The sequence below is a fragment of the Varanus komodoensis genome, unplaced genomic scaffold (genome assembly GCF_004798865.1).
Source record: "Varanus komodoensis strain SLA01 unplaced genomic scaffold, ASM479886v1 scaffold1, whole genome shotgun sequence".
NCBI lineage: Eukaryota > Metazoa > Chordata > Lepidosauria > Squamata > Varanidae > Varanus > Varanus komodoensis.
The window spans coordinates 92567862-92579863 of record NW_025335268.1 but is presented as its reverse complement, the minus strand read 5'-3'; the positions used below and the strand labels follow the sequence as shown (position 1 = coordinate 92579863).

Here is a 12002-nt window from a genome sequence, read left to right as displayed (position 1 = left end):
ACAGTTTCTTGAGAAGTGGGTTAGACCAATGCATCTTGCCCTTGCCTTCTAGACAGCTGATAAATAAGAGCTGATGTGACCTCATTCTTTCAAAAAGTGGTATGCACAGTAATGCTCTATTACCTCTTTTATTTTTCCTAGAACTTCTTACAGAGTGATCCTAACATCGTCTTGTGGGGTGGGGGGGTGCGGAGATAGGATACTTTGGATTTCCAAATCTAACATCAAAGATAAAGTTCGAACCATGTAGTGCAGAATCTGTGCTCCATTCCCCCCAAATACACAACCAAAACAAAAAGAACGATGTCAGCTGCCTCTCTGAGTTTGGAAAAGTGACCAGAGTGAAGGGATAAGGGGGGCATTCCAGAAGGAAAAAACTCCAAGAATATGCACTCTCCTGATGCCATTCCAGCTTCCTATTTTCCCCAATCAAAGTGCCTCAGCTAGTCAGCCAAAAGCTGCCATCTAGTTGAAATGAAGAGCAGGAGATGCAGGGAAATGGAAATCCACTGCTCCTCTCACTCTGCATTGGGTACTCATAAGCTTCTGAGTTGAGCAGCTTGTGAGCATCAGGGGCTTAATTGATAGGATTGTACCCTTCATCTATATAATATATAAAGAAATTGACTGATCCCTGAACTAGTATTCTGTATGCAGTAAGAATCTGAACACAGCACCCAATTACTCACCACTGCTGTTGGACCCAGGACTGTGAAGAGTGCAAACAGAAATTGACATGCAGCTATTGTGTGTACAGTTCTGTGCCTCAGCAAGCAAAGAAATCTTAAAGCAGAAAGATAAGAACATGTGCAGCATAATATTGAAGTTGCCCCTATCTATTTTTTTTTCTATTCTATTTTTTTATTTATATCCTGCCTTTTTCCTCAAAGGGCTCAAGGCAGCTTACATCATTCTCCTCCTCCATCTTATCCCCACAACAGCAACCCTGTGAGGTAGGTTGGGCTGAGAGTGTGTGACTGGCCCAAAGTCACCCAGTTGGCTCCATGGCCGAGCGGGGACTAGAACCCAGGTCATCTGAGTCCCAGTCCCATGCTCTTAACCACTACACCACACTGGCTCTCTATCTATCTGTGCAGAGCCACCTTGTGTACAACTTCTTGAAGCACTGGTAGTTACTCATGGGGTTCAGCTTCTCCGTCTTGTCTAGTAAAAGAAAGAGCAAACTTTATTCATTATACGTCTATGCCACCCAAAGCTCCCTGGGCAGTTCACAATAATTAACAGTTATGTAAATCTATGACTGTACTGCATAGTTTATTGCTCAGGTGCTTGCCTGGGGAACATTTCCAGTTGTCACAGATGTGACATTTGAGGATTGGATAAAGGTGGTAAGTATGTATTAAGGGAAATTATTTTCTAGTGTAGTGTATAATTTCCAGTGTAGTATTGAATGATTACTGGTAATTATGCTGCAGAAATCCTTTAAGTAGATTATCCAAACTATAAGTGACTCCTTGTGAAGCAGGGACAATGAGATTGCACTCAAGAAAATACTGCTGCTGATTTTCATAATTAAACCAACCAAAAGATTGATTTAAAGTGAAGATACAAATCATAATTAAGATCAATATTAAAAGATCTAATTTACATATTCATCATTTGTAAATCATAAATTTCCTGTAGAAGTGTGCATATTTGTTGACTGCTGTGATACTTGATTTGCAACTAAATAGGAGACTCACATAACAATCCTATGGTCCCTGGGGCATCTCAGGTGCCATAGGCTACCATGGATTTCCTTCTGCTAAGGCTGCAGATACAGGTATGATCTATGGGGAAGAAAATTTGAGTCACAGGTCATCCTATCCTGACCCTCCTTGCCAACCAACTTAGAAGAGAGAAAAGGGGGCAAGATGGTGAGACAGGAGAGAAATACATGGATTTCTTAGATGCACAAACCTCTCCATTCCCTTCCCTGCCTAACAAGAGGCAAGTTAGCTAGATAGGCTGAGAGGCTTGCCTTCCTACACATAACAAAACTGGAGAAATTGGAGACTGTAAAAGCCTCTGTTCTGCTGCTGCTCTGCTTGTCTCTTGCCAGCAGGGCACTGGTAGATACCATCTAGTATTTGGTAACATAAACAACAGTCATTGATCATGTAGTCTATGAACCTTTTGCTGTATACTATTATCGCCCTTTGGCACAAAATGGGGCAGCTGCCAATTTAAGGAATTTCTGTTTGGCTCACATGCAGTACTTACTTGAATTTTCTAGAACCTTACAGGGCAGATTTTTTTTCATTTATTTGATACATTGATATCCTCCCTTTTCCCTGCAGCTTACATAAACCTGTTCCTCTCCATTTTATTCTCACGTGAAGTCTGTGAGTTAGGTTAGGTTGAGAGCCAGTCACTGAGTGAACTACATGGCTGAGATGGGACTAGAACTTAGATCTCCTGAGCCCCAATTCAGCCCTCTAACTACTATACCACACTGGCTCTTCATGAGATAAATAATATGCCTGCTAACTCATAGATACTCATAACTTGAAAGGTAAGTATGTTATGGAATTAAAGGATATAAAAGAGGCATGCAAGATTGCCCAGATGGCATTGGTAGGTGATCTGAATTCTAGTGCTTCTAATGACTTGGCAATTCCTTAGTCCAGAAGAAGCCTATGACATTAAATGTATTACTAATTGTATCATATTTATAATGTTTGATATCAGTATTCAAATATTTTCACTATATTTTGTTACATAAAAAGTATGATTCCATTCCATTTATTATATTTCTGTACTGCCCAATTATACTATACTTTCTGGATGGCTTACAGGGATTTATTTAATAAAGGATCTTGATTTCAGTTTCAGATTGTAAGTATAGGATTTTAATTCCATGGTAATTCTAGAACTAACAGTAGCATGGTAACGTTATTAGAACCGACAGAAATAATGAAGTTTGCATGCAAACTTTCAAATTCACCAGAGTTCTTTCTGATACTGGATATTAAGCAAAGCAAAACAAAGGTGGGGGAGATGTTGGCAATTGTGATGAGAGAGCTCTTGTCCATTGTTGAACAGTTAAGATGAAGTGATGGAAACTTTGGCTGCAAGGTTTACTGGGGATTTAATTCCATTAAACTTAGTGGGATGTACTTTTGAAAAAACATGTTTATGATTGCTTTGAAAATTGGGTTAGACTTTGTATTGTGCAAAAAAAATCAGTTTGCACCAAGGCATCATGAGGCGGAAGGAACAACTGCTCCTATCCTTTTGAAAATATAAAATCAGTAGCAACTTCCCTTGCTGCAGCCTGATATCTTTCTACATTAGGCATCATCTCAGCTCATTGTGAGTGCTATTCTGTACTCCAGATAAGCTGTCTGAGGACCTTTAGAATTTGGTGGAAGCCCCCTAAATCCAGAGGTTTTGAGATATACTCCTACCAGTGAAAATACTGTGGTGTTACATCAAGCGTATGCTAGCATTGATAGAATTTTACCAGTAGAGGGAAAAAACTGAGTTGGTGACAGGAGTTGCTTCAAATACTAAGCTCTCCCAGAAGGTGCTTCTGGTACCTATTTCTACTTAGGTATAACATTGACTCACCAAAAGGAGTTGGCATTAAGTCATAACTGTCCCATTAAACTGAATAGAGGAAAAGAAAGAAAAAACACTGCCTTGATGTAGTGCAGGATTAAGATGAAACCTGCAGCTAATCACAGCACTTGTGCACCTATATATAAACCTCATGGAGCACCACTATAATTCAAATGATAAAGCATGCAACATGGAGCACTCTCTCTCTCTGGCTTCAAGTGTGCTTCAACATGTACACAACAAGAGGGAACTTTAGTTAAAGGAACTTCAGAAAGAAGGCTCTTGGCACAAGAAGGGGAGCATCTTGCACAAACAACCTGGCCTCAAAACACACAAACAAGCACATTGCTAACACTTGTTGTCTTAGAACAACCACAGGTACTTTGCCTCAAGAAAAGCCCAACAGCAAGTGCACTCTACAACTGGGGAAGCAAGGACAAAGCACCTCACACTGGTAAGCAAGGAAAGGGGGGAGTTTATGCTTCAAAGTACAACTGCTGCAAATGTCTCCCCCTCCCTTGCAACCTATGGAAGCTGTCTCTTGACTAAACTGTATTGGTGAAAGGATCCTTCCTTCCTCAATAAATAGAAGCAGTTTTTCCCACACAGGAAGCCCAAGGTTAACCATATGTTGTGCAAAAAGGGGTGGAGCCCTAGTGGTCATGAAACCCCCACATGAAAATAAACTCTGTTAGTAAGGGCCAGGCACTTGATCTATTGCCACAGCTAGCCAAACACTTATGATCCCTTTTGCCTTACAGGATTACAGCCAGGTCACTTGGAACAGAACAAATATTGTACAGAATTGCTGAAGGGGAAAGGTAAGTATAATCTCAGTGGTTACACCTTCTGCCCCAGTAGGGGAAGGGAGACTGAGAAAAGGGTGCTAGATAAACTTCTAAATGGCAGCACTCACTTCGCTCCTCACAAACACCTGCTGTACAAACAGGAGCAGAAATTATGCATTGCAGCTGCTGACCATTCCTCATTACTTTCCCTTTGTGTCTTTTGGATTTCCACAGGCAACACTCTACCAGATACAGAGGACAGAATGTTTTCTACTCCCAATGTTATGCAGACCTCAAATGAAGCCTAAAGCAAGACCAGTAGCTGTGACCAGTATAATTCCAGCTATTCCTCTGTAGGTGCCAGCCGGTGGGCTCCTGTGTCTTTGAAAGCTGTTTGGCATACAGTTGTGTCCACCATGGGGATGGAGCAAGGGCATTCCCACCTACTACTCTAGTGTCATGCAGCTTTCAAAGTCACAGGGTGTTTGCCAAATGCTGTCCATACATGTTTTTCTTTCAGGACTCACTTCAGCTGCCTTAAGGAAAGGCAAGATAAACATTGAAATAATAAATATATATCTGATTATGTTAAATAAATGTTTCATTGTGGTGCAGCTGTTTCTTTTTCAGTGGGAATGGAAGCTAGGGATCTCTTACCCCCAAAATGGTTCTCACTGGCCTTAGGATTGCATTCTGACTAGGGCAAGGGTGGAGGAAGGGACTTTTCTTGTTATGACTCCATTCCCTGGCCTTTTGACTTACAGTAGTCTCCTTAGAGCTCTCAGGTGGACTATAGATAACACAGTCAGCTGGCATTGGGATGGAGGTGGCAAAATGAATTATGATGTCTGGTACAATAAGCATCGGGCCAGCCAGCCCATTATGTTTCTCCATTCAGCACTCCCCTGACTACCTGGCACAGCACTCATTTAGATGTGCCAGTCATTCAGATGGATATTCTGTCTGTTCGCAGGGTGCATCTGAGGCTTAAACCTGAGGCCTCTTGCTTGTGAGAACCATCTCCTGTTTCATGGGGCTAAAGTTCCTTATATAACTTTGGTGTTCCTGGTGTAAATTACTGGGTTTATGTGTGGGGTTGTTATAATAAATGACCTGTGATACATTGTTTTAATAACTAAGTGAATAAGCGGGCTATTCTGTGGAACATACAGTGATGGACTCTAGTCTTACCTGCTTCCTCACTCTTGCATCTGATACAAATTTGGCAGGCCAGGCATGTAGAAAGTCAGTTGGGCCTCATTCTACTGGGGCAGATACAGGCCATGGGTTGATTTAAATGGAGATGTGAAATGAGAGTTAAGAGTTCAAGTCTGAATAAATCAACAACATTTTTTGTACTGGACATCCATTACCACCTTCTCTTGCTTTAGCAGGTTTCCCTTCTTGGTCTTCTTTTATTTGGTTTCAGTGTGGATGCTACCCTAGCTGGAGTAAGATGATGGCATACTGCAACTGCTTGTTTCTTTCACATAGCAGGCACCTTGCCTGACCTGCACGGACATTCTGTCTCTCAGTGATCAGGCAAGTTCCTGATCCAGGGTTTCAGTTGTAACAATGGTTAAACTTCTTCTCTAAAAAGAGAAAAAAATCTTCCCTCTCTTTGTTGCCCTCCTCTTCCTTGTTCCTTTTCTTTTCTATGCTCTCCAAGCACATTTTTAATCAGCATGTTTCCATCACCCCCAGGTAATTGTAGCTGTGGCCCTCCCTCTTGCAAATATTTTATTTCCCTCATGATTGTTACCTAGTTCCAATAACCCCAATTTATCCTATGCCACAGCACATTTCCTCATGATGGGACTATAACTTGCACCTTCTATTTAAAACCTTCTGTTTAAACTGATACTAAAATAATTAAAATACCAACTAACAATTTAAAAACTGGGTAAAGCCATCCTGAGATGCTATGTATAAGGGATGGCATATAAAAGCTTTAAACAAATAAGGCTTTGGCCTGGTGCCAGAATAAATAAAGTATCAGCATCTGGCACACCTCTCTGGGGAGTGTGTGCCATAATCGGGGCACTATAGCAGAAAAGATCCTCCTCATAATAGCCCTCCTCACCTCTTTCAAGGAGAGCTCTCGGAGAAGGACCCCAGCAGATGACCTTAAGCAGGCTCACATGGAAGATGTTCCTTTAGATAACCAGACCCCAAACAGGGCTTTATATGTTATCATTAGCCCCTTAAATTAGGCCCAGACTTCAGTTGGTAACCAGTGTAGATGATATAGGACCATCATAGTAGGCTCTCGTCTACCAGTCCCAGTCGGCAATCTGGCTGCTCTATTTTAACCACTGGCAATATCTGAACCATCTTCAGGGGCAGCCCCATGTAAAGCATATTACAATAGTCCAAATGGGAGGTTACCAGTGCATGAGTTACTGTTGTTAGGGCTTGTCTGTCCAGCAAAGGATGCAGCTGATGAGCCAGCCTTAGCTGAAGGAAAGCACTCCTTGCCACAGATGCCACCTGGGATTCCCGGGATAGCTCTGGGTCAAGGAGTACTCCCAATCTGCATACCCTGTCACTTGGGGAGAGTGCAGCCCTATCCAAGACAGGGCAAATAACATTCACCTGAATGATTGGCCCACCCACCAGCAACACTTCTATCTTACCTGGACTGAGGCTTAATTTACTGGCCTTCATCCAGTCCATCATACTGTCCAGACACCTGTTTAGCACAGTCACCACCTCACCTGGATTAGATGAAAAGGAGAGGTAGAACTGGGTGTCAACAGCATACTGATGCAAATACAGGGCTTATGCAGTAGATTTGGACAGACAATTGGATTTTTATTTTGAGTCAATGGTGCTTTTGCCATTTTCTATTTTGAATGCTAAATATGGTTTGCCCAGTGGAGCTGAATGGGTTATTTAGGTTTGGCTCTGTATTTGCAGTGTCAGAGTCTCCTCCATTTTTAGAAGTGCTTCAAGTTGTTCAGATACATCAACCCACAATTCAGGTCTAGAAATATTTTATGGTAACTATGAAACACAGGATCTTGAATGGAATAGCAAATTGAACTATCCTGTTGTACCCAATTAGTGGATTGCTGCATTAGTTCTGTCTTAGAAATGTCAGTGGATGGTTACACCTTAACTAGCACAACCTTTTCTTCTGGCTATATTGGACTCTGTAATGTGATTTTAATGCAGATTTGTCTGAAATGGCTGACTGTTGGAGATGTAATTCATCTAACACTTATCTCACCCTTATGCTTTGATAGTGGTTTTCTTTTTGGGAGGAGGTTATAATATGGAAAAACTGTTAGAAAATTCTTTAATATTTACTGATGTGCATGTGTTCCTCAATTATTTACCTGTTTCTTGAAATTTAACACAAGATCAAAATAAATTGATTTACTGCGCCCATTTGACAGCTAAAAGATAGATACAATATTGGAAAACAGACCCTTAATAATGTAATGGATTGAGGAATTTAGGATGCTTTCAACTTTTGAATGGGTATCATAACCTATGAATGGATAAATACATAAAGCTGACGCATATTTATGTTCATGGATAGTCGTGTATCTCTATACATAACATTTTGAGCATATATTTTAGATTCACCCACTGTAATCAATCTATTCAAATTTTATGTAAGAAACTATTTTATGTATTTTATATAGATTTACTGAAGAAGTATTATTTAAAAAGAATACACCCATTGAAATGAATGGGACTTAAGATAGTCATGATTGAAGTCCCTTTCATTCCAATTTATCCTCTTTGAAACATATGCTGGATTTAATCCTGTATGGTAAAGTAAGGAAGGAGGTGTTTTCATGTCAGTGTGTACTGGGTTGGGGATTGTCTGCATGGCACTCTGATAGGGAGTTGACTGTGCTGTCATCTGTAATAGAGTGCATTACAGTTGTCAGTGGTCAAGTTATAAATAGAAGGATAAGTAAAAGGTAAGCCTACTAATAGCAAACTCATTTATGTAGGTATGTATCTTTATGTAGTCAAAACAGCACCATCCATGCACAACAGTAAGGTATCTGGTAGCTTAGGAGAACTTCAGGTTTTACAGAAGTACTAGCTATATACCTGGGAAAATCCCCAAGGAAGGAGTACCTTATGACAATGGTTCCCAACCTTTTTTTCATGTGCATACCGCTTGGCACTCCATTTCCATAAATTGTATCTTTCATATTAGCAAAATGCAATTAATACAGTTGCTGTTATTTCCACCATTATTCATTTTTTCACATACCCCTAAATGCCCTAGTTTGTACTCCTTGGGGTATTTGTACCCAAGGTTAGGAATCAATGTCTTATGAGAACAGAGCATGGAATACTGACTCACTGTGGGGTGGGGTAGAAACTTGTGGTGAAAGGACATATGGAATGGTGTATTTCAAAAGACAGCCTGGCTGGCTGGTACTCTGAAAAAGAGCAGTCCACACTACAGTTGTTTGTTGAAAGTCTCAGTTGTTGAAAGCTGTGTCTATAATGACCTTGGGTGCTGTTCTGCAAGAAACGGATTACCCTCCGAATCTGGTCAACTTGGGTTCTATTAATCATGTTATATAAAAGATATTCACTAACGTGCACCAAAAAAAGTCTGCCAGTAGGGCAGGGCCATAGGAGTGCCCAACCTGTGTGCAAATAGTCTTTTCCAATCCATTTTAAAGCTGTTAAACTGCACTCAAGAATGTTTCCATCATACCCACCAGCTTCATTCCTGCTTTTTAAATTGTTTGCTTAGTGTGCAGCCTGAAGAAAAAAATTTCAAAGTTAGCTTGCTACTTCATGAAGTTTCAGTTGGGCCTAAGGAAAGGGTTACACTACTGTTGGATGTTAGTTCTTTCTACTGAATGACATAGTTATCTGTATTTTATGCTTACACTGTAATCTAGTTATTTTAAAATGCAATTTTTAAAATCCATTTTTTTTGGCATACAGCTGTTCTTTTCAACTTGGCAAAGTTTGGCTATCAAGTTGGAGGATCCTTTTTAAGATGTCTTTACATTCAGTTCAAAAGTCAGATCAGATATCATTTTTGCATCCATTTGTACTAAGAGTTTTTCTAATTTCCTAACAGCCCAATGCATAATGATCCTAGTAATACAGTTGGTTGATAAGGGTGCACAAACTGGAAACTCAGTTCTATGGAATACTCCTGCACTTAGCAGAGGAAGGTAATAACACATTAGACCATTCTGTTTGTTTCTATTTTTTCTTGTTTCTGACTTTGCTTTTCTCTTCTTTTTTCTTATTGTAAGGTTATATTGAGGTTGTAGGGGCATGAGATCACAAAAGTTGTGTTATATTTTATAATGGTATTCATCAGCCTACATGTTGAAGTTATGTTTTATGTTAATGTTTTAAAAATAGGTAAACAAAATGGAGTATTAACGGAATTGTTTAAATTTTACATTATAGGACTATTTATAAGAAAGATTAACAAGATACTTATTTTATTTCATGGTAGAGCACTATCCTGGTTTATTTATTCTTTGTGGGCCACCACATATTCTAACCATTAGCCCCTGTACAGGAAGCCACTTACATTCTACTTTGCAGTACGTGAATGGGGGTTGTTACTGATATTTAGGGTGACATGCTATCTGACATGCTATCTCACACCATCTCTGGTATGGCTTATAGATGGCTTATAGATCTCCAGGGCTGGGTCAGGAAGTTTTAGTAAGCTTTGGGTATAATTTGAAAAGTAATAAAATATGAGTAGTATTTTTGTTTTGCACATAAGACTGGAAAATACTGCCTCTAGCACTGTGTGTTGCATTGGGTCAGGATGATTATTTCATTTTTGTACGACCCAATAGCTGAAGCTCTTTAGGCAGTTAAAACTATGATACAAGATAATTAAAAAAAATAAACTTCTAACATACAACATTTTATGTAGGATACAGTTCTATGGGTTGTGCTCTCAGGTCCCTGAACCTGGAGACTTAACTACCATCCTATACAGCCACCTCCCCCAACCTTGTGCCATCCAAACACATTTAGACTACAACACCCAGAATTCCCAGTCAATGGCCCTGCTGGATAGGACTTCTGGGAGTTGCAGTTCAAATGCCTGTGAAGGCCACCAGGTTGGGGAAGGCTGCTATACAGGGTAAGAGCAAGAGTAAAAGCATTCTTCCTTGTCCTGCCCTTGCACCCTGTTTTTTGTTAAATGGGCATTTGTCCCCATCTAACAAAAGTGTTTCAGAGTAGAGAGGAGGAGGTTAAATAAGGCTTGGGATCACTCCTCACTAAAATCCCTCTTTCCTCCTCTCCAAGATCATGTTTCCAACTTTAGAGAGGCAGCCAGAACAGTTTGTTCAACCAGTTGCTATGGGGAGGGAGGTGGGGAGGGAGCTGAGAAACTGAAATATCTTGTGGCACTTCAGACACTGTCTAGAGGCTATAGGATTGCTCTCTTCTAATATAAATAAATAGTTGTAGTAAGATAGCAAAGTTTTTCAAAAATGAATAAGAAATAACAGAATAGATGTGATAACAGTGCAACTAAATCAGCATAGCCTCAGAAAGCATCATAAAGGGCTTAGTTCTCCAGGGTCTTTGGGAAACAGTGACAAATGAATATTCTACAGTTCAAGTATCGTTACAATTAAAGCCTTGTTTCTTGTAGAAGGTAATCTAGCATCCACATAATACTTTGACACTTCAAGCAAAGTCTTATTGGCATGAAACACAGAGGTCATTATTAAAGTGTTGACACTGCTTGAGATTATCAAGATTGGGACCGTTTCCTGACCTGGACCTAACTGGATACTGCAGTCAATGTCTGAGAACTCCTTCAGCATGTAACCTCAAACAGCTTCTTGGAATGTGGGAACAATGGAAAGGGCCTTTACAGTGGTAATCCCCTGATTATGGAATGATCTCCCCACTGAGACCCACCTGGCAGCAACACTGTCATCTTTTTGATGTCAGATTAAGACTGCCCTTTATTCTGAGGCATTTAATTGAATATGATGGGAACATTGATGACAGCTGGTTTTAACAGCTTTAGGAATTAATTGAAATTGTTTTAGTTCAACTTGTCTTAAATTTTGTATATTGCAATTTTATGCTGTATCAAGCAGTTATGTTCTGCACATTTAAGTTTCCAAACTTTCCTCAAGATGAGCATCACATAAACTTAGCTTTTAACAAGTAATGCTGTCTCTGGCTTGCACGCTCCCTCCTCTCATTCCATTTGTACAAAGGAAGGAGATTAGAATTCTCAGCTATTAATTTACAGGAAGCCATGCTATAAACAAAGCTTACTGTTTTGTCTGTATTTGCCAAATAACAGTTTGTTTTCAAACTAGCTTACAGGTCACTGTTTGATCCCAGTTTGAAGGCAAACCATAATTTGTGCAAACCACAGTTAGTTGCATATAAATGAAATGATAGATTAGAGTTTACCAGTAACTGCAGGCAGAAACTTCTACTCTCTCCCCTTAGGTGTGGAGAAAGGAAGCATGCAAAACCCAAGCTTATCATGGTTGGACCAAACCATAATTTAGAAAATTATCTGAATGGGTCCATAGAATGCATTACAATAAATCTATTCTGGAATTCACCAAGGGTGCAGGAATCACAGTTTTCAGTTTTCTCTCTTTAGCAAGTGCCATACCAGCTAACACTAGTAAAAAGCCTTCCAGG

The 12002-nt window shown here is 40.0% G+C and overlaps 1 protein-coding gene across 11 annotated transcripts in view; it reads left to right on the top strand.

The window, feature by feature from the left end:
• Nucleotides 1-12002, top strand: part of AMMECR1L (AMMECR1 like) — a 32503-nt gene that overhangs the window by 9761 nt on the left and 10740 nt on the right. For 2 of the 11 annotated variants that reach the window (XM_044435727.1, XM_044435734.1), the window contains exons 2-3: nucleotides 4326-4385; nucleotides 4587-4705. The exons of 3 other annotated variants lie outside the window; for them this stretch is intronic. In XM_044435727.1, coding sequence (XP_044291662.1) covers nucleotides 4632-4705 — 74 coding nt within the window. In that variant the 5' untranslated portion in view covers nucleotides 4326-4385; nucleotides 4587-4631. Of the gene's footprint in view, nucleotides 1-973; nucleotides 4386-4586; nucleotides 11211-12002 lie in introns of those variants that run through there. 6 more of the 11 variants (XM_044435702.1, XM_044435719.1, XM_044435763.1 and 3 more) reach the window with 5 other exon arrangements.